At 32.8% G+C, this 25,747-nt stretch overlaps 5 protein-coding genes across 11 annotated transcripts in view; 2 read left to right on the top strand and 3 right to left on the bottom strand.

Annotated features, from left to right (window-relative positions):
- Nucleotides 1-228: 228 nt before the first annotated feature.
- Nucleotides 229-5,807, top strand: LOC119611635 (protein brunelleschi). The gene is made up of 9 exons (XM_037967275.1): nucleotides 229-801; nucleotides 867-2,515; nucleotides 2,579-2,822; nucleotides 2,905-3,455; nucleotides 3,529-4,025; nucleotides 4,264-4,457; nucleotides 4,577-4,768; nucleotides 4,832-5,039; nucleotides 5,110-5,807. Exons 1-9 carry the CDS (start codon nucleotides 660-662, stop codon nucleotides 5,408-5,410), a joined length of 3,978 nt encoding a protein of 1,325 aa, XP_037823203.1. The 5' UTR covers nucleotides 229-659; the 3' UTR covers nucleotides 5,411-5,807.
- Nucleotides 5,808-5,853: 46 nt separating this feature from the next.
- On the bottom strand, nucleotides 5,854-7,600 carry LOC119611636. Its single transcript, XM_037967276.1, has 2 exons — nucleotides 7,008-7,600; nucleotides 5,854-6,407 (listed from the first exon to the last, which is right to left on the bottom strand). Exons 1-2 carry the CDS (start codon nucleotides 7,479-7,481, stop codon nucleotides 5,979-5,981), a joined length of 903 nt encoding a protein of 300 aa, XP_037823204.1. The 5' UTR covers nucleotides 7,482-7,600; the 3' UTR covers nucleotides 5,854-5,978.
- A 536-nt stretch (nucleotides 7,601-8,136) lies between these two features.
- Nucleotides 8,137-9,334, bottom strand: LOC119611639 (mitochondrial inner membrane protease ATP23 homolog). Its single transcript, XM_037967279.1, has 2 exons — nucleotides 8,574-9,334; nucleotides 8,137-8,397 (listed from the first exon to the last, which is right to left on the bottom strand). The coding sequence occupies exons 1-2, from the start codon at nucleotides 9,228-9,230 to the stop codon at nucleotides 8,197-8,199; spliced, it is 858 nt and encodes a 285-aa protein (XP_037823207.1). The 5' UTR covers nucleotides 9,231-9,334; the 3' UTR covers nucleotides 8,137-8,196.
- A 94-nt stretch (nucleotides 9,335-9,428) lies between these two features.
- Nucleotides 9,429-11,877, top strand: LOC119611638 (cell division cycle protein 20 homolog). The gene is made up of 3 exons (XM_037967278.1): nucleotides 9,429-9,887; nucleotides 9,947-10,256; nucleotides 10,639-11,877. The coding sequence occupies exons 1-3, from the start codon at nucleotides 9,558-9,560 to the stop codon at nucleotides 11,589-11,591; spliced, it is 1,593 nt and encodes a 530-aa protein (XP_037823206.1). The 5' UTR covers nucleotides 9,429-9,557; the 3' UTR covers nucleotides 11,592-11,877.
- A 6,793-nt stretch (nucleotides 11,878-18,670) lies between these two features.
- LOC119611641 (Krueppel homolog 1) overlaps nucleotides 18,671-25,747 on the bottom strand; it is a 30,874-nt gene continuing 23,797 nt past the window's right edge. For all 7 annotated transcript variants that reach the window (XM_037967282.1, XM_037967288.1, XM_037967283.1 and 4 more), the window contains 6 exons: nucleotides 24,454-25,713; nucleotides 24,226-24,393; nucleotides 23,419-24,156; nucleotides 23,118-23,336; nucleotides 21,851-22,641; nucleotides 18,671-18,906 (listed from right to left, as the gene is read on the bottom strand). In XM_037967282.1, the coding sequence (XP_037823210.1) occupies nucleotides 21,950-22,641; nucleotides 23,118-23,336; nucleotides 23,419-24,156; nucleotides 24,226-24,393; nucleotides 24,454-25,713 (3,077 nt within the window). In that variant the 3' untranslated portion in view covers nucleotides 18,671-18,906; nucleotides 21,851-21,949. The remainder of the gene's footprint in view (nucleotides 18,907-21,850; nucleotides 22,642-23,117; nucleotides 23,337-23,418; nucleotides 24,157-24,225; nucleotides 24,394-24,453; nucleotides 25,714-25,747) is intronic.

The raw sequence follows: 25,747 nt of genomic DNA, 5'->3' as shown, positions 1-25,747 counted from the left end.
GCGATTTTTTCTTAATGTAAATAAACAGGAATTTTGACAGATAAGATTGTAACAGCTGATGACCAGCTGTGTGGACGAGGCTACCTTATTAAGTGTACACTGGGTTTGTCAAACAGCAATTTATTTTTCGTATCTCGTGTTTGCTACAAACAAACACTTTTTTGTTTGAAGTAAAAGCAGCTCTGTAATTCTTGAAAAAAGCTGGTCAGCTTAATTGTAAAAAAATTTGACATCTTATTGACAACTCAAAAAAAAAAACAAGGAATAGAAAAAATGATAGGAATTTTTAAGAAAATTTTAACTTTTCTTGTATTGAATTAATTAAAGGAGAACAAACAATAAATACAATACAAATTAATTCAAAACATTATAAAGTTAAGTGGTTTTTGTATTGTAAACATACAAAAGTAGTGATGAATTGCAATAAATAAATTATTTTTGTGCCAGTTGAAAGACAAAAAAATCTTTACCACGTACTACACAGAAAAAATAAACGAAATACGCCTTCAACAAAAGAATTGAGCTTAAAAAACTTGTATGTTGTTCTGGCAGGGATGCTGATATACAACAATAAAAGTTTTAAATATTATCCTCAGTGTTTACTTTAATAAATTCATAATTTTGGAAACAGTGAAAAGTGAGAGATTTGGCAACAAAACATGTCTCGTCCTGATTACGAACAAACCATTTTGCATCACAGTTATTTGTTAGTGCTATTACGAGGTGTTGGACCATCCAAACCCAGAACATTACAAAAAGCTTTCGACAAGGTCAGACGTGTAAACAATGTGAAAATAATTGGTATGTGGATACTGCAAATAAGATAATGAATGAGTTTTTCTATGTGTAATTTCATTGTTATTTAGATTCTAGTGGCATCACCCGAGACATTTGGATACGTTATATTCATGATCATCCGGTAGAGAATAATGATTGGGGAGATTTCCAAACTCATCGGCGTTTGTTGGGTCTCATTACCATTGGCAAATTTGACAGTCAGCCAGAATTAAATGAATTGTGTCGTCAACACGAATCGCTTAAGGTGCGTTACGGAAGTACTTTATACGATTCGCGAGCTATATTTTTTGGTCCAGCCCCATTGGAAGATGACAAAGCGGCTGAAGTGTCAATTGCAAATCATGATGGTGAAGTGGTTGATTCTAAGGAATTACCCACAAATAAACCGAAACGTTTACAGGATGAATTTACCACACCGTCCAACTTTAAGGCTCAAGCTTTCTTCTATAGGGAAAATGAAATGTGTACAGATTTAGAAGCTCACATGGCTGATTTTGTAAATGCTTTATTATGGGTTCTGGAATCGAGACGTTTGGAGCGTTCTCGGGAAAAAGTAGAAAAATGTTCACTCTTAACCGCACCCTTTGAAAAACGTGATTTTGTGGGTTTAGATATGGATTCGAGGAATAATCGTAAACGTGTGGTGGGTAGAGTAACAAAGAATTTGGCAGATCTTTCTTTACAGGCTGGTCTGCTGGAGGACGCCTTAAGTTTATACCACAGTGCCTGTGACACTTTAAGGTCAATTAATGATCTCTTGTGGGAAGGTGCTGCTGAAGAGGGTCTCTGTTCGGCCTCAGTATGCTTACTCTATCCCCAACTTAGAGCTGATGAAACCTTACATCGCAATGCTTCCCTGCAAGAGGGTTCTCCTCTCAAAGGTACTCCCGAAAAATGGCGACAAAGTGAAATAACTAAACGTTATAATGCCAGCGAAAAAACTGTAGCAGAAAATTCAGAAAATGCGGCCAGCTCACCTACTCATCTACCACCACATTCGGCTTCTAATTCATCCGTTTCATCTATACTTACCACATCAACCTTATCTCAAGCTTCTACCAACTCAACATCTTCATCATCTTCCACCTCGACCATATCGGCAGCAGCCAATCACCGTTCCGGCCAACATTCAGATTTGCCTGGCAACATCTTGAAGCCCGATGAGATTTTATTCTATTTTAAAAATGCCATCATAAATTATAGCAAATATCGCAATGCTGCTATAGTAGAGATTGAGGCTGCTTTTAAAGCAGCCCGCATATTTATAGAACAAAATCGTCCCCTGGATGTGGCCATGTGTTTGCAAAATATTTTATATATTAATCACTCAATGACCGAAGCAGATCGTATAAAAAGTTTTGAAGTGATGACTTCACTCTACCAGCAAATTGGCTATAGACGCAAGGCGGCCTTCTTTCAGCGTCTAGCTGCTTTGAAACATGTTCATCAAAACTCTTCGAATCCCGATTGGTCACAAACCTATCGTCTTATGTTGTCCAGTTTTCCGGGCTATATGTTATCACTAGATCCTTTGGAGGTGCTGGAAACCAAATCGGGTTGGCCTTGTTTACAGATTGATTTACTACAGTCCCTCATAACAGCAGCTAAACGTTTGGGCCACTCGACTTTAGCCACTAGACACATGACATTTTTATTACAAACACAATGGCATAATATGACACCCACGGAACAAAGTGAAATGGCAGTACAATTGCAGGTAAAACCTATAACTTAACTGTTTGATATCAACTTTACAAATATTGTTTTTTTACTTCTTCAGAACTTAAGTGCTCAGTGTGAGGGTTCTCCAGTTCCTTTGGTTTTAGAAAATGGTACTATTATACCACCTGCCAATCTAACTGATCTGCCGTTCTGTTTGGATATTGTAGTCAAAGATTTACCAGCTCATTTAAAACCTCAGCGCATTAAAATTGCCAAAGCTGACAGTGGTCCTTTTTTGTTTACACCATTGCAATTTAATTCTATTGATAGAAGAGATAAAAATAAGGATAAGCATAAAATACGTAAGATCATTTATTTTTCTTTCCGACAATTTCTATAACAATTTTTAAGATCTTCCTCTATTTTATCCTTATATTTTAACAGCATTTTTCTGGGTACAAAACAATATTAGTGAAGTAACGGTACGACTGCGAAATCCATTACCTTTCGAACTGACCGTTTGCGATATGCGTTTGCTAACCAATGGTATTGTTTTCAAATCTCTACCACAAACTATAGTATTACAACCACAAGTGCCAACATATGTCACCTTACATGGAACGCCCATGGAGGTGGGACAATTAGAAATACAAGGTTATAGTACTCATACATTAGGTGTAAAATCAAATTGTCGCATGAAACATATGAAGGATAGAAAATTTCCGCAGAATTTTTTGGTCGATGTAATACCTGCACTGCCAACAGTTACCGTTAAAACATCTTTACCCCAAACCGCTACCTTCAGTAATATGTCAGGTGCGGAGAGTGTGATAACAACAGCCAGTCTGACATTATACAATGGTGAATCGTCTACGTGCGTTATAACAATAACAAATGATAGTGAAATACCGGTGGAACATTTAGAAGTAAATATAACATCAAATATTGAACAGGACACACAGAAGAAAATATTTAAAATAAATGAGAATTTGCAGGTATTTACAACTTATTTTACATATTAAATAAGTCATGAAATACTACATATTTTCTGTTTATATTCCCAAAAAGTCTATATTACCTATAGCTCCCAAATGTAGTAAAGATTTTATGGTGGACATTTTTGCCGAAGCTGATTTCATATGTCCTACAGTTAATCAACATACGGTGCCGTCTGTACATTCCACAAGTATACATCCCTACGATCATTCTCATACCTTGCAATATTCCTCAACTTTATCAGCATCCAGTCATGCCAGTTTACCCTCACGTGTTGGTTCCCCTAGCCAACATTCATCTACGCGACGTAATGATACCGCTTATAGCAGTTTTCGTTCTACCACATCCACCTCAACGGCTCAACATTCGTTGGGAGCTCTTAGTTTAACAACAGTAGACGCAAATTCAATAAGCAATCAGGCTCAACATATAGAAGCTCAATTTCGTATAAAATATTCAGGTGGCGAAGCCATGCAAGAAGGTTATTGTCGTCAGTGTTCGGTATATTTTAAACTTGAACTCATCCAGAGTGCTCAAATAACAAGTTGGGATGTACTGCCGGCCGAAGTGTAAGTCAATATGTGAATGTGGAAAGAATTTTTTCTAAATTATCGACTATATAGTAGTCTATAGTTCTGTCTATAGATTTATTCTATAGTTTTGTCGGCAGGTTAGCCTATGGAACCGTTTAGAATAGTTTATATTCTCGGCTATAGATAAGACTATATATTGTATACATTATAGAGACCGATAATAGATCGGCTTATAGTCTCGACTAATTATTAACTATCATTTTCTTCTTTGTAGACCCTCACAATTTTATTTGGTTTTGGATATTACAAATTTAACTGCTCAAGAGATGACGCTCAATTATACGAATAATAAAAATATTTCAATGGAGGCTAAAGATAGTTGTCGAGTTCCGATACCGGTAGATCGTTGTTCAGTTGAACAAGTCTGGGCTGCTAGAGAAGCAGAAATGGCCGAAAATATGGAAAAAGGTATGAACTGATTAATGTCACACGATTTTTTTGTTTTAATGCTTTGAAACCATTTTAATTTTCTATCAAATCACTTTTCTTTTGATACCTTAATTAATTTCTGTAACAATTTATTACAGAACTCTGTTTTCGTACGGACATGGGATCGTTTAACGATTCAGTAAGTCGTTTGTGTTCAAAACATATAGCTGAAAGAGTTAACATCAACTGGTCATTGACGGGTACCGACATACAGGGCATAGCTTCTTTAAAAGGCATCATTCTGACACCTACCATGATAGACTTGTGTACGGTATCGCCCCTACAATGGAGTAAGTAATTTTTAAAAATAAATAAAAAGGATATATTTGACTACCATTTATTCTTATTTTCAGATATTTCATTTAAAAATCAACCGGTACAACCACAATCAGAAGTAATTTGCACAGCCGGACAAAGTTCCATAATAAGCATTACAGTTTGTAATCAATCTGTGCAGCCTTTGAAAAACTTAATACTCACTATAAAATTTTATCAGGACTATTTAAATGGTACAGAAAATTATAATTTAGAAACCAGAGTTGCTATTTCAGGCCCCAATAGGTAAGCTGACAATATTATATCATAATATTTTTAGAGATTTTTAATACGAACATTCATTCCTCCGCTGCAGAATTCGTATACCAATTTTACGAAAAGATGAAAAGGCCAATCATGAATGTACTGTGTTATTTTTTACACCAGGACGTTTTAAGACTAGCATACAATGTCATGCTAAACCACAAAATTTAGGTACAGCGGCTTCAAACAATACTATGCTTTCCCGCTCGTGCCCTGTGCCACAACCAGCTGAGAATAGCCTACATATTACTCTAAACGACATAACTGTTGGTGCTCAAAGTTACCATGAACAGCAAGAACACGTATGGAAATTTATACCACCCATAGAGGTGACCGTTGTTGAACAACAATAAGTTGGTGTGAATAATAATGAAATTATTATGATCTTAACAAAATTTAAAACCTATTATTTTTAAGTATTTGTATGTAAATAAGTAATTGTATTTCAAGAACTTTTCTAGTTAAAAGTATGTAATGTGAAGACCTAATCTGGTATTTATTCAACAGAAGTTGCCAATTCTCTATAAAAACTTTAAATTCTTTCAACTGAACGATGAGGGTAAAATAATTAGTGATATTTTTTTTTTTTATTTTAATAAAAGGAAAAGCGTAAAAGCCCAAAGCAATTGTTACTAAAAGCATAAATAAATAATAATAAATATAATGAAACTATGTATTGTTGTATTAAGCAATTAAACATTTATATGCTTGTATAAATTATTATGCAAATAAAAAATAATATACATATAATCGTAAATACCATTTAAAAATTTTATTAAAAATCCGGACATAAGAATTCTCATTAAAAAATATTTCACCTTTCCAAGCTTTGTTGGCATTTTATTCATCATTTCATCACTTTTTTTGTATAATCTAACGTATAATATTACAAACATACAAAATACGTAACGAAAATTTCACTTAAATCAACATATCACGAAAATAATTAATAACACTAGTATAAATCTTACTCTCAACATCTACAAAAAATGCATCAAAATCACAGTCCACTTCAATCTGTACCATTTTTTCTGAGGTCTTAACAGCGGGATTTGATGTAATACGAGGTTTTATCTTTAAAGCTTGAAATAGATCCATAACTTGTGCTTGATTATTGCCTTCATAATTGTCACTATGAATTATTTCCCATGCTGCTTTTTTCAAATGTTTGTGAAACTTTACGAAATAATCATGACGATCGGACAATAAAATACCCGGTGCTATTTCTCCAATATTAGTTTCGGAAAGTTCACGATACGTTTTAAACTTTTGATAACGTTCGTATTCTACATCGTCAATTGTAGACTCCAATGATGCTACTTGCATTTGATGATCCAATGGTTGTGTGTTCTTTAATGAAATGAAAGAATTAATAAGTATATATGATATAGAATATATTAGCCACTGATCGACATAATCGTTCGATCTGCGTTGAATTATTCTATTGCCTCGATTGCGGATTAGTCTGTATTCCCTACTATAGATTAGCCTATAGTCCCGACTACAGATTAGTCTATAGTAGAGAATGATACAAATATCTTTGACAAGTATTAATACTCTTTATTGTAGTCTTAAAATACCTTAATCTCTAGTCTTGACTTTAGATTATTTTAAAGCCTTGAATATAGTCTATATTCTTGACTAGATTATTTTATAGTCTTGACTGTAAATTAGTTTATAGTCTTGACTGTAGATTAGTTTATAGTCTCGAGTTAAGATTAGCATATAGCTCTGACAATAGATTAGTCTTTATCCTCGACCATATTAGCAAAATTAGTCGCAAAATGCATTTATTTATTAAATATAGTCAGTCTTCGATATTGTTATATTTTATTTCTATAATTTATCTTTTTTTAATTATAAAAAAATTTGCGTACACATTTCGTTAGATGTCCAATAACCCCAATCGTTCAAAAAAGGGTAGACAAAAAAAAAATTTCCTTTACTTACATCTGCAATAACATTCAACATAGCATGTGCAGCTATCTGTTTAGCATCTTTTTTCTTCTCCGAAACTCCATAGCGTGTTATTGATGCTACACTGCAAATAGCTACGAATTCCGGAGTATCCGGCGTACCGCCCTGTTGTATAATTTCGAATACTGGCAAAGGATGTTGATGCTGTACACAATAGTCTCGAAGTGTTACAATCATATCCGTAGCTGGTATTTCCATGTGCTCGACCTGTTGTATTTCATCGATATCGGGACATTTCGTACGTAGTTTTTTAATTAGATTATGGGCTGCCAAATGTTTGGCATCACGCTTTGATCTTCCAGTGCCGTCAGCATCTATATCCATTATTCTGGCACGGCATATAAATGCCCCGCCCTCTTCGGAATCGATGTAGTCGTAGACGGGTGGTGGTAGTTTATGTTTAGCACAGTATTCCTGTATTGCAGATACTGATGATTTGGGCAGCATATCACTGGAAATATTTCTTGTGATTCCCGTAATTCACTAAAAAACTTTGTTGAACTCAGCGTTTCTAATTGCTATGATTAGGTTTTCAAGGCGATTTTAACGAGGTGACAAAGTAGTACATTACTAAATTTTTCATTTAAAGATTATGACATTTCAGCGTTTGAGCTAATATTTTTTATATGTGCGATATGACATTTTACTGCTATCAGCTGTACATTTGATAGAACCCTATTTAAATTCGACTTTGTTCATTTCTTCCCAAAAAGAGTTGCCAAGTCATATTTTAAAATGATGTACATATTATGTAGTTCAGATTCAGATTTCTAAAACATTCAAAAAATTAAAAAGTGAACAATGTCGGTATAAACAAAGTTCGAAAAGTTGAAAATTGTAGAGTGATTTTTCGACTCTTCATAAATTGAAAAAGTCGGAGACGTGACTTTCATAAATTGCAAATTTGTTTTAACTCTAGAACCCTATCAAGTACGGAAGCAGAGCTTTGAAAGAATGAAATATGTTAATTAAGTTTGAAAATAAAATTGAATAGTAATGTGTACATATATTGAATTGTTTGAAACTTCTTCCATATTGAACATAGATCTCTTAAACCAAATTTTGATACGAAATGGAAAAAAAATAAAATCAATAAAATAAATCTTTGTAATTAAACAAATAGAATTTATTTATCAAATAACCATAACTTTTAGTCAAGTACTTAATAAACATCGTAACCATACATGGGTGCCTCCATATATGCTCTATGTTGGTCCGGTGAATTACGTCTAATACGACGACCAATGGGTTCCAAGTCATTATAACACTTGGGAAACACTCTTTCAACTGCTTCGATAGCTTCTTTTCTCGTAACATTGCGAACAGCTAAAACGGAAGCTAGAGCTTTAGATTTAACACAATTCTGAAAAATAGAAATAAAATAAATATCATTAACCAATTAAACTAATTTTCGAAATTTCGGAGCTATTGCCGATTATGGACTTGTGATTTATATTGGGAACTATGTTCATATATAGAACGATTTTGATAAAAAGTTTTTATATAGTGTCTATATCGAAATTTAATTCGATTACTAACCTGATGTGTTTCCTTGATGTCAAACAAAGATGCATCACCTTGCATCATGGCACTTAAGAAAGAACAATGCGCTAAATTAGCTGCCCTAATTTCTGTGCAGGCCAAATGGTCTATATTACGGAAATCTAAATCATTATTGCAATAGTCGAACATGTGTATCATTTCATGTGTTAGAACGCCTTGTACCATGCCTTCCTTCTTGGCCATATTCTGACAAACAACAATTTGATTGAGAACGGGATCATAACCACCAGTTACCGATGAATCGCAAACTTCACAGGAAATATGTCTTCTCAAGTCTATCGGACAACCGGAACTCTTTAAGGCGCCCATCATTAATTTAACCAGAGGACTATTCTTAACACACCAGTAAACATTTCGTTCACACTTGATTTTATCCATATTCTCATGACCCTCGAAACCCAATAGAATTCTAGACCATTTTGGCTTGAATTCTTCACCACGGCGTTCGGGATACAAATCATAGCCCCATTCCTTTTTTGCTTTATTTTCGTTGGTTGTTTCTGAAGAATTTTTACTTTCGTTCGCGGGTTCAGTTGTTGGTTTCTTGGTTGGTGGCGGTGGTGGTGCGGTATCTAGTTCTAGTCCTGGTATCACTTCCTGAGATTTTGCTTCTGCTTTGGTAAAAAATCCCATTTTAAGTTAAAAAAATTTACAAAACTAATTTTTTACAAAGTTAAAAGAAATTTGTTTTCATTTGCCGAGTTAAATAATAGTTTTTCTTCGCTCGCATATGTTTAACAGCTGTGATTAAGGCGAATTCCTCAGTAATGTTGCTTTAAAATAGTTGGCAACACCATTAATAATTACAACACTGCTTTTTTGAAAGCGCAAAAAATTAAAAAACGCCATTATTATTGAAGAAAACAAGCCAGAAAGTTCTGACCTCTGTGAAAGATTTTAAACTAAATTGACAATAAATTATTTAATTATTGGAAAAACTATAATTTTAGTTAAGACAAAATGTCCCAGTTTAATTTTTTCAATGAAATTAATAGTGCGCTTACCATGGATGGCGAGATAACTCGTGGTCCGGCTCCAAGATGGCAAAAGAAGTTGGAAGCCTCCACTGCCAGTTTAAATGGCAGCATAAATGCTACACGTTCTGTTCTATCAGTTTCATATAATACCAGTTTTTCGGGTGTAAATCCTCCTACAAAAACTCCTGGCAAAAATGCCGATGGTAAAAGTAAAAAGACGCCAACACCCAACAAAGGTTCTAAGACACCAGGCGGAGGTGATCGTTTTATACCCAATCGTGGTACTACAAATTTCGAATTAGGTCATTATCTGGTAAGTAATAAAGCTTCAAATTTGTCAGTGCTCTGGGGAATTTATTAAGGGAATTTCAGATAAAGCAAGAACAGGATAAATCCGAAAATGACGAAGAGAATGAAAGTAACTCCAACAATGCCAATAAAATGACCCCAGCCAAAGCTGAGAGACAAAAATTAATATCGGATTCCATGCAAGTAGCTGACGGCAAGACTACACGTATATTATCTTACCAAAATAAGGCACCAGCGGCCCCGGAGTCGCACGTGAATCCCCTTAAGGTGGTTTATTCCATCAAAACACCCATATCGACTAAAAGTGGTTCACGTTATATACCCACTACATCGGATCGTATTTTAGATGCTCCGGATATTATTAATGATTATTGTGAGTAGTAAAACATATTTTTATACCCAACACCACTTTATTGGTTTTGTAACATACAAAAACATTGCACATATGTATACCCAATCCGCTTAGAATCATTTTATTAGTTCGCCTGTCTGTCTATCCAACTAAAGCTATCACTATGAAATTCTGTATAAATAACTTAATGCAAACCTAAATCCCTCTACCAAAATGTATAAGGGTATGCCCATAAATAGCCTTGCTGCCATACAAACCATTTTTTAATAAATCACTATTTTTGTCAGCAAATTGTTAAAATATTTCCATATTTTTAAATTTGCATAATGATCAAAAATACTTTTTGTTTTACAAATATTTGAGATTATTTCAGTTAACTCTACCTGATATACATACATTACAGATTTAAATCTTTTGGATTGGAGCGCAGACAATATAGTAACTGTGGCATTGGGAAATGCTGTCTATCTTTGGAATGCTGTTACTGGTAATATTGAGCAGTTAGTAGAATATGAAGAAGGTGATCATGCTTGTGCTTTAGCCTGGATTCAGGAAGGTCAAATTTTGGCCATTGGTAATAATACCGGCGCTGTTGAACTATGGGATTGTTCTAAAATTAAACGTCTACGTGTTATGGATGGACATTCAGCACGTGTGGGTTCGTTAGCTTGGAATTCATTTTTAGTTTCTTCTGGCAGTCGTGATGGCACCATTATACATCATGATGTCAGAGCCCGTGAACATAAAGTTGGTAATCTGGCGGGTCACACCCAGGAGGTGTGTGGTCTTAAGTGGTCTACCGACTTTAAATACTTGGCCAGTGGTGGCAATGACAATTTGGTAAATGTTTGGTCTGCTACTAGTGGTAGTGGTGTTGGTACTGGCAATGAGCCTTTACATGTTCTTAACCAACATCAAGCGGCAGTACGTGCTTTGGCCTGGTGTCCCTGGCAGCCGAATGTACTAGCATCAGGAGGCGGTACGGCTGATAGATGCATAAAGTTTTGGAATATTAATAATGGTTCGTTAATTAATTCGGTGGATTCCAAGTCACAGGTATGTGCTTTATTGTGGTCACGCAACTTTAAAGAACTTATTTCGGCTCATGGTTTTGCCAATAACCAACTAACAATATGGAAATATCCCTCGATGGTAAAACAAGCTGAACTTACTGGTCACACCTCCAGAGTATTGCAAATGGCCTTGTCCCCCGATGGCAGTACGGTTATTAGTGCTGGTGCTGATGAAACTCTACGTTTATGGAATTGTTTTGCACCAGATCCTCATACCGCGAAAAAGTCCAGTTCAGTTACTAGTAAAGCTAAACAAAGTGTATTTCGTCAGAGTATACGTTAACAGAACTTTTAAAATCCTTAATTATAGACAATTTATTGTATTTTTTTTTTCTATTCAAACACATTTTTAATGTAGTAAGTACTTTTTTGTAATTTTGGAAACATGTTGCTTTCCTTTTTAATAATATCCTTTACTTATATTTTATTATTATTATAGCATGTAACGTTGTGACTAAATGCCTTTTTGATAAGTTTGTTAATTTTATATGGCAATTACATTTCAATTTATCTGTGTATTTATATTTTGTAAGTTTTTTAATAAAATTTTATTGATCAATCGTGAAAAATTTGATTACATTTTTATATTGATTTTTATTATTTCGTTTGTGAGACATCAAATTATTGATACAAAAAACGTTTAAAGCACTATAGAATCAAAACGCGAGGGTCTATGGATAATTATATAATACACCACTTTAGTGGGGGTAAATTGGATTTGTGCTGATGTTTGCAACGCATAGAATTAATGGTCCTATACCCATCTTTTATTATACCAATCTGCTCCGAATCATTTTATGAGTCGATTAAGCCATGTCCGACCGTCCGCCTGCCTGTTCATGTTAACCTTGTAATCAAACTACAGGTCACAATTTTGAAAATAATTCGATAAAATTTGGTACATGTCTTATTTCTGACCAAACGATGAACCCTATATAACCGGATCGCCTAAATTGGAATTTAGAGCTTATAATTATGCCGAAATACAAATATCCCTACAAAAATAGGCACAACTACGTTTTATACAAGCATAATTTGGTTGTTGTTGTTGTAACAGTTCGACTGTGTCCGATAGTTCTTTCCTGGGGAAAAAACTTTCGGTTGATACAGCTGTAGCTGGGTTGACAATCTTCGGCCGAGTAGGACTTAAGTCGTTCCGGAGCGAAGATTGATCCTAGTCCCCCTTTAAAGTCCCCTCCTTAAAATGTTTTAAAGTCGTTAATTCTCTTATATAAACGTTCATTCAAATTCGGCATTATTAATTTTATGTTAACAACAATTCGGTTCACGTTTTTTGGTGGTATGCCTTTCTTGGTCATTGCGGAACTGCAATCGAAATGCAGAATAGGTTTCCCGATTACGAAAAAGTTGTACAAGAATCTAAATTTCAAGACAATTAACCCTTAATAGACCCATTCATTCATTACATTCCTAATGGTCCATTTTAGGGGATCCTGAAAAGAATCAACTGGAGTTTCCAAAGACGTCTTATAGAATATCAGTTTATTAATAATAGATCGTATAAGTGATGATATTAAGATAAAACTCAACAAAGATGATTTATTCTAAGAAATATATCGAGGGACTATATTCAATAGTCCCTATCTAAAATAATACAAGTTTTCAGGAGAGCAAAAAAACTGTTTATTTCACTAGTTAGTGAAGATTTTTAAATTTTTTCTTCTACAATATATTTCTACGACCATATACTAAACCCTTATATAAAAAGAATTTTAAATTTTGCATTATTTGCAAAATTATTCACAAATTTATATCAGATAGAGCTTATTTTTCTACGAAAATATTCATTCAACCAACAGATAGAGAGTTTTTCATGGAAATATAAAATTTTTATTTGAATTAAAATCAATAAATATTATATTTTATACAATTTAATGGAGGAAAATAAACCAAATTGTTGAAAAAGCAACAGATTATAATGTTTTGGTCCAAAATCAAAGTTATATGGTTAAACACGACAATAAAATTGATTTAATTAGTATCATAATGAGCGATATCTCAAAAACTATTAGACCGATTTTAAATATTTTGACGGATTTGTGTTCAGCATGTCCAAATTATTAAGAAGACTTGTTTTGCAACAGAATAAGATAGAGAGTTTTGCATTCAGAATTTTTCTTTTTTTAAGATAGAGAAATTTAAAAAAAGCTATAAAATTGCCAAAAAATATTTTTTTTTCTTTGAAATTTATATCACTGATGCGGGATAGTTTGCTGAATATTTTGCCATCAAAATCTCATTTTCATGAAAATGACAGATAGCGACTATTGAATATAGTCCCTCGATATATCACTCACTCGTACTCTGCATTTCAATTAGAATAGTAATAACCCAGCAAAAACTTACATTACAAAGTAATGAGTTAAAAAAAAGGATTTTCATAAGTTATTCATTAGCATTTCGACTCATTATTTTAACACGGTAATGACATTTGAGATAAGTACTTACCACGCTAGCTTATAGATAACTACTTTAATAAGTACTTACAAATTGTAACTCCCTAAAAGTTTGTTTAAAGAGCATACGATCGATGATTACCACAAATCATTACTAAAATTAAACACATTTCATACGTTCAGTTAACATATATTCGTCTAAACTTTTTTTTACAGATATATACTTTTTTTTGATATACATTAATGCTTTTTTATGTGTTAATATTTTTTTTCTTTATTTGTATCTAGATAATATTTTTTTACATGAATATTCTATAACATACTACATTACTAGTAGACTAATTAGTACATTAATATCTAATTTTATGTGTTATATACCAATAATATATATGTATATATAATAGGCCCATGTATTTGTATTTAAGGTATATATATATTTATGTATTTTTTTATATTTATTTATTGTATACGTTTTGTTTTTATTTAATGAATATGTATGGGTATTTGTTAACCTGTAATTACTATATGAGGAGGATTATATATATGTATGTATGTATGTATATAGTATGTCTGTATGTTGATGAAGTTATGAGTGTATTTTAAACGTTTTATTTGACAAATATTATAAATACTTTAAATATGTTTTATATACATACATTAATGTACTATTTATTTTACGAGTGTTCACTCTTACTATGTTGTATGCAAAGTATGTGTATATTTGATTATGTATAAAATATTTATAAATTATTGTTTTCTCTCTGATGTATGTAGTATGTAAATATGTAATTTTTTTATTCATAGGTGTTCTAATTTTATTGCATCTAGGAATCTACGTTAGTTGATGATTTTATATTATTGTTGTTGTTTTTATTTTTTCATATTTTAATAATTTAAAAAAAATATTTAATTTTGATCCCTGCTGATTTAAAAAAAAAAAGAAAATGGTAGTTTATTTTGAAAAGCTTTAGCATAAGACTTTAAAATTTAACTGTTTTTTTTTTATTGATGAATACATTTTGATTGTTTTAAACATTTACATAAAATTAAAAAATTCTTTAGCAAAAGTGGAAAAATATGATAAATTGTGTAATTTTTAAAAGATTTCTTTTACCAATTTAAAGTTAAAATAAACGAATTTTGCTTGCAAAGTAGAGATTTCCAAAAGACTTATATGTAATTTCCAGATAGCGTGTGTGCACTATGAGTAACTATTTTACATGTATTATGTTTTTGTTACAATTATAAAATACAAATAACATTTTAACTAAAAGTGCTCGCATGCTATCTAGAAACAGGACCTTAATTTCGTTAAAAAACCTAATTATGGGCACTGTGAGTTATAAATACTTTTTTGAATGTTGACTAGACACTCTTCAACCTAACATATCTAATTCTTTAACATGTTAAACATCTTTGATTTTGTAATCGATTGCAATTTATTTTGTGTAAATGGTAAAAAAATCATCCATAAAAGAAGTATATTTAAAACTTGTTCGAAAGAACCTTAGAACTACTTTTTATGTTTGAATAGAATAGATAATGTTGTGTTTTGAAAACGTTTTCGATCGAATCGGAATATGAACTAACCCCCCTTGTTGAAAAGATTTTCAATAGAAAATTCGTGTAGAAGATATAGGGTAGCAACAAATCCTCTCCAGTTCACACGATTGACTGTAATCGCTTTGATTTGGTTTTAAGATTTATTAGCCTTTTTACACCAAGTTTCAGGGCAATTCTTGCTTTTTAGTTAAGTGCTCTATCAGTATGTGAGCTCCATTTGTGAAGACAATTTGCGTCTAAATGGATATTGTATAGCGACAACTGGGACAAAGGATAACTCAATTTAAAAGCAAAAATTTTGAAAACATTGTGTTTGGAAGACCCTTTTTTCGAACTGGGATATGGTGCAACCCCCCCTGGTTGGTGAGATAGTTAATAGATAATTCAAGTAGTCGAGCATAGGGTATCAACAAATTCTCTCCAGTTCACGCGATTAGCTGCAAATACTTTGATTTGGTTCCTTTTTACACCGAGTTTACTTTCACCTTAGGGATTTCATTTCAAGACAATACTTGCATGTGACCTCCATTTGTGAAGTTGAGATCCGTCTAAATGGATATTGCGTAGCAACAGAGGCCATGTTCGAGATCGCTAATAACTGTCATATGGGTCCAGAATATTTCGTTTATTTGTCGGAGGCATTTTGCAGTTTGGGATACAGGAAAATAGCAGTAGTAATATGACACCATTTTCTTTTGGGCTTATGTATCCTGTGTCTTCGTAATCCCCTTAGTTTGTTTGGAAAACCTCTGAGATAACAAAAGGATTTGACATACTCGATTGCGTTATTGTTTAGAGAAGAAGCGTTTTTTTTTGAACCGATACACATTAGTGTTGATTTTGTAGTGAGTTTTTGGAGTTTATAATCAATATCATTAAGTTCCAGAGAGGAAGAGGAGTCGTGTTAGTTTTTCGCATAACATAACATTGTTCTGTTTTATAGCTCAGTTTGTTCGGAAATTACTTCATTAAAACGGACAACGGGCTCCGAATTTGTGAGAAGATCCTTGAATATGTTTAGAATTAGCGCTATGAGAAGCCGTATCAAAGCTTGAATTTCACTAAAGCATGACATAGTTGGATTTTTCGATATGCGCAGTGTGTTATATGAACTGTTCGCTCTAAAATCGTTCTGTGCATTGAACATTATTAAGGACAAAACTTTTAACAGTATTATACCCTTCCATTTATTACATTGGGCTATATCACCTTTTTGTGTGCACTATTATAACTACTCCTTCTTTCCATGAGTTGGATATCGTGTATTTATGTGTTTAAATTCTGAAGATGACAAAATCAAACAAAAATCATCGATCTTAATGTTAAAATAGAACGTGAACCGGATACGATGATGCGTTCAAAACTTCCCAGCAAATACATGTTAATGTATTGTACTTATTCAAAAATTTACTTTACAATGAATACCACATACAGCCTGCCTTACTTAGAAGGATTCTAGTAATGGCTTACAAATTACTATATACGTTAGTGCTTACTTTTTAGCTTTGACGTTTTTGTTTTCCAAAAAAATCTTTTTTTTTTTGCCAAAACTAATAGTATACGCTGTGGGCTAATTTTCCTTGTTTCTTTCTCAAAAAAAAAAAACTACTGTACTCCTTAGTAAGTACTTATCTAACTGCCTACTTGTAAGCGAGTGTGGTAAGTATTTGCCTCCAATGTCATTACTGTATTAATGACTTACAATGCTTTTGTATTAGAAAATTTTAGTATTTTAACCCCTTACTTTTAAATGTAAGTTTTTGTTGAGTAATTATGGAACTACTATCGGGTATTTTTGTTATAAATACGGAAAAATTACACAGGCCAACAAAATTTGATCAAATTCCAAACCTTGAGACACACTTATACTTTTCTAAAGGATTGAGCCACACAGAATCTAAATCTTAACTTTAAATGAAGATACATATCTCGAAGAAGAATGAAGATATGTCAGATGTTAAGCAGACAGAATGGACTTTCAGATGGTATACAACATTTTATAAATATAGTTGGCCAAAAATGGCGATTTTTCAAACTTCAGGAAACGATATCTCGAAGATATTTTGAGGCTCATTCGTTTAGATAGAAACACTTTGTCCTCTGGGTTAAACATTTGTCGGCCTGTGTCATTTTTATTTATTTAGTTAAAATTTGATTGCATCATGTAAGAGCCATTTATCCACCACATTTAAAAAAAAATTCACACAATTGAATAGTGAATCATTCATAATTCGGCACAAATTTAACGAAAACATTGCCAGACTTTCATTGAAATTAGATCCAAATATTCTGGGAACGAATTTCGAAAACGGAAAGCATTTAAGTAATACTTATGTGGATCAATCGAAATCTGTAGATAGTTTCACATTCAACAAGTGTAAAGTTGAGAGTTTCACATTCAACAAGTGTAAAGTTGAGAGGAGAGTTTTCTTTAAAAATAAATAAAAATACAAGTTTTAAGACATTATTGTTTTTAGTGTTGTTTGCATTTAACAATTTATATGTTTGTTATGACATAAGTGAACTTGTGAGAGAGAGAGAGAGAGATTAAAAATATTTTGAAAAGAAGATATAATAGTAATAATAAAAAATGAATCATTTATGTTTATATACCATTGTGTATAAATAAGTTTTTAAAACAAATTATTGTGTTAAATGAATACAAATATTCATATGCATTTAATTCATTTGGATTTTATTGTTAATTTAATAATATATGTATATATAGTTTTTATAAATACGTTTTTTTTTCTTCTAAAATCTAATAGTTTTTACTTGATTTTAAATATATATTTCTTATAATATATATATTTCAAAATATGTATTAATAATTTATATGCTGTATGTAGTACATAACTTGTAATAATTTTAAAAATATTTAAAGCATATTTTAAGTTTAAAAAAAAACAATTGGGGTTATTTGTTATAATAAACATACTATAAATATTTAACCATTTGTGTTCTAATACATTCAAAAAAAAGTACTTGAAAAGTTTCTTGATCTAATAATTATTTCTTTAAAGGCTTTTTAAAAACAGTTAACAAATGTTTTAAAAATTTTAGAAATTCTTTCAACAATAGTAGCCCAGCTACTATGAATTTATTATAAGTAAATTATACAATTTAATAATTTTGAATTAATAAAGTAAATAAATGTATACAAAATTGCACAATAAACAACAAAAAGAAAAATATACTTTAAAATGTTATAAAAAACTGATAAAATTTAAATAAAAAAAAAAAAAAAACATAATTATAAAGAACACAAATGGAAAAGTTTTGTTAATATTAAAATAAAAATATGTATATACGTAATTATATATAAAATCATATGTTGTTTTAATAAAAATATGCATTATGTATGTTTGTTTGTTTTTTTTAAAAACAACAATATTAAAGTTGTTAAATTAATAATATTAAATTATTATACAAGTTTTAGTTAAAAAAAATAAAATGTCGTTTCTTACAATAATCTTAGTTGTTATGAATAACAAAAAAAAAAAAAATACAACAAAAACGACCCAACAGCAAAATTAAATAAATATTAACGGAAATTATTCTTCGTAGTTTATTTGCAAGTGTTGGCCCTCTTTTTGCCTTTTCAAATAGTTGTATATGCTGTAATATTAAAAAAAAGAAGCTTGGCTTGTTTAAATATTAAAAAAAGAGAAGAAGAGAGTTTATAATTTTTAAAAATAATCCCAAACTACTATAAAATGTATTTTACTTAATATTAAAGAAAAATACTCTTTATAGATTATTTGCAAAGGTGGTAAAGTGTTGTAAATTATAGTTTTTGTTTTGTTAAATATCTAGTTCTAAATGTAATAAAAGTATAAATACTTTAAATGAATTTAAAAATATATAATTTTTAAAGACTTAAAAGAATACCTATTTGCTTAGAAACTTTTTGCGATGTTTTTAGTCTTGCAGTCTTTCTTTTCTTTTAGGCTTTTCAAAGAGTTTTAGGCTTTAATATCAATAAAAGAACTAGGATTATTAAAATAGTAGAGAAAAAAACTCATATATTATTTGCAAGGGTAGCAAATGTGCTATCCTTAGCAAAACTAGACTTTAAGTTTTGTTTTATATTTCATTATGTTTTTTCTTTTTTCTTTGTCAATTTAAAACTTATTTGTCTAGTCTATAGTCTAGTCTAGTCTATAGTCTAGTCTATAGTCTAGTCTAGTCTAGTCTAGTCTATAGTCTAGTCTATAGTCTAGTCTATAGTCTAGTCTATAGTCTAGTCTATAGTCTAGTCTATAGTCTAGTCTATAGTCTAGTCTATAGTCTAGTCTATAGTCTAGTCTATAGTCTAGTCTATAGCTAGTCTAGTCTATAGTCTAGTCTAGTCTATAGTCTAGTCTAGTCTAGTTATATAGTCCAGTCTATAGTCTAGTCTATAGTCTAGTCTATAGTCTAGTCTATAGTCTAGTCTATAGTCTAGTCTATAGTCTAGTCTATAGTCTAGTCTATAGTCTAGTCTATAGTCTAGTCTATAGTCTAGTCTATAGTCTAGTCTATAGTCTAGTTTCTAGTCTAGTCTATAGTCTAGTCTATAGTCTAGTTTCTAGTCTAGTCTATAGTCTAGTCTATAGTCTAGTCTATAGTCTAGTCTATAGTCTAGTCTAGTCTATAGTCTAGTCTATAGTCTAGTCTATAGTTTAGTCTATAGTTTAGTCTATAGTCTAGTCTATAGTCTAGTCTATAGTCTAGTCTATAGTCTAGTCTATAGTCTAGTCTATAGTCTAGTCTATAGTCTAGTCTATAGTCTAGTTTCTAGTCTAGTCTATAGTCTAGTTTCTAGTCTAGTCTATAGTCTAGTCTATAGTCTAGTCTATAGTCTAGTCTATAGTCTAGTCTATAGTCTAGTCTATAGTCTAGTCTATAGTTTAGTCTATAGTTTAGTCTATAGTCTAGTCTATAGTCTAGTCTATAGTCTAGTCTATAGTCTAGTCTATAGTCTAGTCTATAGTCTAGTCTATAGTCTAGTCTATAGTCTAGTCTATAGTCTAGTCTACAGTCTAGTCTTTAGTCTAGTCTATAGTCTAGTCTATAGTCTAGTCTATAGTCTAGTCTATAGTCTAGTCTATAGTCTAGTCTATAGTCTAGTCTATAGTCTAGTCTATAGTCTAGTCTATAGTCTAGTCTATAGTCTAGTCTATAGTCTAGTCTATAGGTCTAGTCTATAGTCTAGTCTATAGTCTAGTCTATAGTCTAGTCTATAGTCTAGTCTATAGTCTAGTCTATAGTCTAGTCTATAGTCTAGTCTATAGTCTAGTCTATAGTCTAGTCTATAGTCTAGTCTATAGTCTAGTCTATAGTCTAGTCTATAGTCTAGTCTATAGTCTAGTCTATAGTCTAGTCTATAGTCTAGTCTATAGTCTAGTCTATAGTCTAGTCTATAGTCTAGTCTATAGTCTAGTCTATAGTCTAGTCTATAGTCTAGTCTATAGTCTAGTCTATAGTCTAGTCTATAGTCTAGTCTATAGTCTAGTCTATAGTCTAGTCTATAGTCTAGTCTATAGTCTATTCTATAGTCTAGTCTATAGTCTAGTCTAGTCTATAGTCTAGTCTATAGTCTAGTCTATAGTCTAGTCTATAGTCTAGTCTATAGTCTAGTCTATAGTCTAGTCTATAGTCTAGTCTATAGTCTAGTCTATAGTCTAGTCTATAGTCTAGTCTATAGTCTAGTATATATGTAGTTTAGTCTATAGTCTAGTATATATGTAGTTTAGTCTATAGTTTAGTCTATAGTCTAGTCTATAGTCTAGTCTTTAGTTTAGTCTATAGTTTAGTCTATGGTCTAGTCTATAGTCTAGTCTATAGTCTAGTCTATGGTTAAGTCTATAGTCTAGTCTACAGTCTAGTAGTCTAGTCTATAGTCTAGTCTATAGTCTAGTCTATAGTCTAGTCTACAGTCTAGTAGTCTAGTCTAGTCTATAGTCTAGTCTATAATCTAGTCTACAGTCTAGTCTATAGTTTAGTCTATGGTCAAGCCTATAGTCTAGTCTATAGTCTAGTCTATGGTTAAGTCTATAGTCTAGTCTATAGTCTAGTCTATAGTCTAGTCTATAGTCTAGTCTATAGTCTAGTCTATAGTCTAGTCTATAGTCTAGTCTATAGTCTAGTCTGCAGTCTAGTCTAGTCTTTAGTCTAGTATCATCAAAAACGAAACTGCACCTTCATATTATTATTCCCATCAGCCTCTCCCAAAAAAGCCAAAAATTCAAGCAAAACACGGAAATAATTTTATTTTCGTGCAGGGAATTCTGTGACAGCTCAATAGAATCTTTGCTAGACTTATGAAGAGTAAATACCGCTAATATTAACCCTTTTCATTTTTAGAAAATGATCTAGTTGATAAAAAGTTTGGGAAAAACTAGATATAAATTGCACAAATGTACTTCCTGTCCAGAAACTCGTTTAAGGAAAAAACATGTATACATTCTATATAGTGATGTAGAACTATTGGATGTACAACTAATAAGAAACTACAACATCATTGTTGGGATCGTAAATATTAAGAGAAAAAAATATGTAAATGAAATCAATTAATTACCTTTCTTTAATCATAAATCAACTTATAACGACGACTTTGCGGGATACGCAGAGTTTGCTACCAAGTTATTAAATTGTTATTTTGCTGTTGTTGTTTTTGTTAGTAAACAACGGGATGTTGTTCAACATTAGCGGGCATATGTTGCAATTGTTGCATGGTGGCACGGGCCAAAGCTTCCTGATCGGTTTGTATTAAAGCGATTGGCACTTGTGGTGGTGGTTGCTGCTGTTGGGTTTGAGTTTGTTGTTGTTGAGATGGTTGCTGTTGTTGTTGTTGCTGCTGCTGTTGGTGGGCAGCTGCCACAACAGTAACATTTGAAGCCGTTTGTTGTTGTTGATGATGAGCTTGCTGTTGGGATTGTTGCTGCTGCTGTTGATGATGATGTTGTTGCTGTTGTTGGCGTTGCTGCTCCTGATGTTGTTGTTGCTGCTGTTGTTGTTGTATCTGTTGATGAGCTGCTGCTGCAGCTGCTTGTTGTATTGACAACTGCAATAATTGATTTTGCTGATGTTGTTGCTGCTGTTGTAAAACTTGTTGATGAGCTGTCACCTGCTGTTGTTGCTGCTGCTGCTGCTGTTGTTGGTGTGTTGTTACAACTTGTTGTTGTTGCTGTTGTTGTAATTGCTGTTGCTGTACTTGCGGCTGTGTGGTTTGTTTTTGTGCAGCATGCGATGTTATAGTTGACGTTACCATCGGTGTCAAACCCGTTGTTAATTGTACAGTATTTGCTGTGGCTCCTGCTGTTATTTGTTGTATGGTGTGCATGGTTGGAGCTGAAGTTTGTAGAGGATCTAATGTAAGTGAAATTAATTAAAAAAAGATATATTATGAATTGTTCAGGTATTTTTTTACTTTAAGAAGATTATTTTTTGAATTATAGTGTTACATATTTTCAAAAGATAATTCAATATTATAATCTATAGAGGAGCCTGTATACTAGTCTATTCTATGAACTTGTCTAATGACTATTATATCTGTGGGCTAGTCTACAGACTAATGTATTGATAAGTATATGGACTAGACTGTTGAATATTAAATGGACAGGTCTACGGACTAGTATGTGGATTCGTATATTGACTACTGACCAGTCTATTGACTAGTAAATATACTAGTCTCTTGACTATTCTATTGATTAATCATAGAATTATTCTATTGATTAATCTTAGAATTATTCTATTGTCTGTCAAAAAATACTAAATTTTTCGTCTTATCTATGTGTAATTCTGCTTATAATTAAAATGAATTATTTCTCACTTTAACTACTTACTTAATTCACTAATAACTGGTTTAATTTCCTGTTTAATTTGGGGCAAAACTCCTGCTGGTATAACTGGATGTGGCACTGGGGGTGGTGGCATTGGAGCATTTGGATGATTCATTTTCATGTGACGTTTTAAATTTCCTCTTTCTACAAATGCTTTGCTGCATAAAGTACAGGCATGCGGTTTCTCACCCGAGTGAGAGCGCATATGTGATACCAAATGTCCTGCAAAACAAATGAAATTATATTTGAACAATTGAATACTAAGGAAATTTATTATAAATATGGCAATTTTTTTATTCCATACCTTTGCAAATAAATGTTTTGGGACATTTTTCACATGAAAATGGTCTTTCCATTTCCTGACCCTTGGTATGACTACGTTGATGGAAGAGTAAATTACCCTTGAGTGGAAATGATTTTCCACATGTTTCACATGCAAATGGCCGATCACCAGTATGGCAGCGTGACATATGATTTATCAAATGTTCTTTGCGCGTAAATGGTTTATTACAGACATTACAACAATGCGGATTATCACTTGAATGTTGACGCATATGATTGTTGAGATGTTCTTTGCGCGTAAATGTTTTCTGACAATATTCACACTTGTGCGGTGAATCACCGGTATGTAAACGTATGTGATTCGTTAGATGTTCTTTACGCGTAAAAGTCTTTTTGCAATAGCTGCAACGATGCGGTGATTCACCAGTATGTTGGCGTACATGATTCGTTAAGTGTTCTTTGCGCGTAAAGGTTTTCGTACAGAATGTACATTTGTGTGGTGATTCGCCAGTATGTTGACGTACATGATTGACCATGTGATCTTTACGCGTAAAGGCTTTGGTGCAATAAGTGCACTTAAACGGTGTCTCACCAGTATGTTGACGTATGTGATTGACCAAATGTTCTTTGCGCGTAAACGTTTTCATACAATATGTACAACGATGCGGTGATTCGCCAGTATGTTGACGTACATGATTCAATAAATGTTCTTTACGCGTAAACGTTTTCGAACAGAAATCACAGCGATGAGGAGTTTCTCCTAAAGAAAAGAAAAAGAATTTAATAAATACATATGTAAGAAATTAAAAACTTATGTCTATTAACTAACCTGTATGCCATAATATGTGATTAGTAAAATGCTCCTTACGACTAAAACTTTTACCACAAATTTCGCAACGAAATGGTGTATCATTTGTATGCGAACGCATATGATTTGCTAAATGTTCTTTACGTGTATACTTTTTACCACATACCTCACATTGATGTGGTGTTTGACCTGAAATTTAAGGGACATTAAGAATTTCGACTTTTACAATAAATTCAGTAGTAATTTTACCAGTGTGCCACATATAATGATTAACATAATGCTCCTTGCGCGTAAATGATTTCTTACAGATTTCGCAACGATGCGGTGTCTCACCCGTATGCTTACGCACATGATTGACCATGTGTTCTTTGCGTGTAAATGTTTTAGCACAATACTGACACCGAAACGGTGTCTCGCCGGTGTGCGAACGAAAATGATTTTCCAAATGTTCTTTGCGGGCAAAGGTTTTCTGACAAATGGTACAGGCAAAAGGCTTGTCCGTTGAATGGCGTTTCATGTGACGTTCCAAAGAGGCATTGTTGGCAAAAACATTGAAACACACTAAACAGGTAAACATTGGTCCACCAATATGAATCTTTCCATGACGTGTAAGATCCTGAGACGTAAAGAAACCCTGACCACAGACTTGACAATTGAAAGGTTTGCGTTCCGTGTGGTAGCGACGATGTACGATTAATTGATAGCGAAAGGCAAACATTTTACCGCATATATCGCAAACATGTTCACCAGTTGACACTACTGTGCCGTCAGGTGCTAAGGTGACTGTATTTTGGTCTACATTGGTAATACCACCTTCCATTTTCGGCATTAGCAAGCCACCGGCAGTAACACCAGCAGTCGTCGCTGTAGCTGTTGCTGCAGTGTTGGCATTAGTAGCAATGGCTGTTGTTAAGTTAGCCGCTGTACTAGTGGTAGCGACCACACCTCCCGTAACAACTGTACTAGTGCTGGTGGACTCTGTTATGGGTACACTGTTGGTGACCACAGTCACACCTCCTGTCGTATTATTAACATCTGCCGCACTAGTTGTAGTGGCTGAAACAGCGGCAGCAATATTGCTATTTGCCGTAGCCGGTAAGGAGGCATGTGCTGCTGCCAATGGATGATTCATGACATCACCATGTAATTTACCAAATACCTCATGATAGGTAAATAGTTGAGATATATCTTCGATATTAACTTTATACATTTCAATACCAGGATGTAATTTTCCACTCATGACCACGCTACCATCATCTTTAATTTCAGTTTTAGGTGCACCTAAAGTAATAGTAGTAGCTCCCGAGGTAGCCGGTGTGCCAGATGTTGCAGCAGATGATATATGCTGCATAATAATCTGTTGATTGGTGGCAGTTATTTTGCCATTTGCAAAAGGTTTCTCATCTTTTATGGCATCACTTGTTTGTAAAACAGCCACATGTTGTTGTTGCTGTTGTTGGTTCATCTGTTGTTGTTGCTGTTGACGATTATCCTCAGCATTATTTAAGGCTTAAGGAAAGAACAATTAGAAAAGGATAAAAAG

This window comes from Lucilia sericata, unplaced genomic scaffold, assembly GCF_015586225.1.
Source record: "Lucilia sericata isolate MDLA Ls3-8-SP2 unplaced genomic scaffold, ASM1558622v1 Contig001499F_arrow, whole genome shotgun sequence".
In the NCBI taxonomy this organism is placed as follows: Eukaryota; Metazoa; Arthropoda; class Insecta; order Diptera; family Calliphoridae; genus Lucilia; species Lucilia sericata.
This window is presented reverse-complemented; position numbering and strand designations above follow the sequence as displayed.

Excerpts from the sequence above, each read along its gene's own strand:
- LOC119611635 (XM_037967275.1), top strand. The coding sequence starts at position 660 with ATGTCTCGTCCTGATTACGAACAAACCATTTTGCATCACAGTTATTTG. Across the intron at positions 802-866 it reads AAACAATGTGAAAATAATTG|ATTCTAGTGGCATCACCCGA; the intron begins GTATGTGGATAC and ends ATTGTTATTTAG. Across the intron at positions 3,456-3,528 it reads AAATAAATGAGAATTTGCAG|TCTATATTACCTATAGCTCC; the intron begins GTATTTACAACT and ends ATTCCCAAAAAG.
- LOC119611638 (XM_037967278.1), top strand. The coding sequence starts at position 9,558 with ATGTCCCAGTTTAATTTTTTCAATGAAATTAATAGTGCGCTTACCATG. Across the intron at positions 9,888-9,946 it reads TCGAATTAGGTCATTATCTG|ATAAAGCAAGAACAGGATAA; the intron begins GTAAGTAATAAA and ends AGGGAATTTCAG. Across the intron at positions 10,257-10,638 it reads GGATATTATTAATGATTATT|ATTTAAATCTTTTGGATTGG; the intron begins GTGAGTAGTAAA and ends CATACATTACAG.
- LOC119611639 (XM_037967279.1), bottom strand. The coding sequence starts at position 9,230 with ATGGGATTTTTTACCAAAGCAGAAGCAAAATCTCAGGAAGTGATACCA. Across the intron at positions 8,398-8,573 it reads ACATCAAGGAAACACATCAG|AATTGTGTTAAATCTAAAGC; the intron begins GTTAGTAATCGA and ends TCTATTTTTCAG.
- LOC119611636 (XM_037967276.1), bottom strand. The coding sequence starts at position 7,481 with ATGCTGCCCAAATCATCAGTATCTGCAATACAGGAATACTGTGCTAAA. Across the intron at positions 6,408-7,007 it reads TGTTGAATGTTATTGCAGAT|AACACACAACCATTGGATCA; the intron begins GTAAGTAAAGGA and ends ATTTCATTAAAG.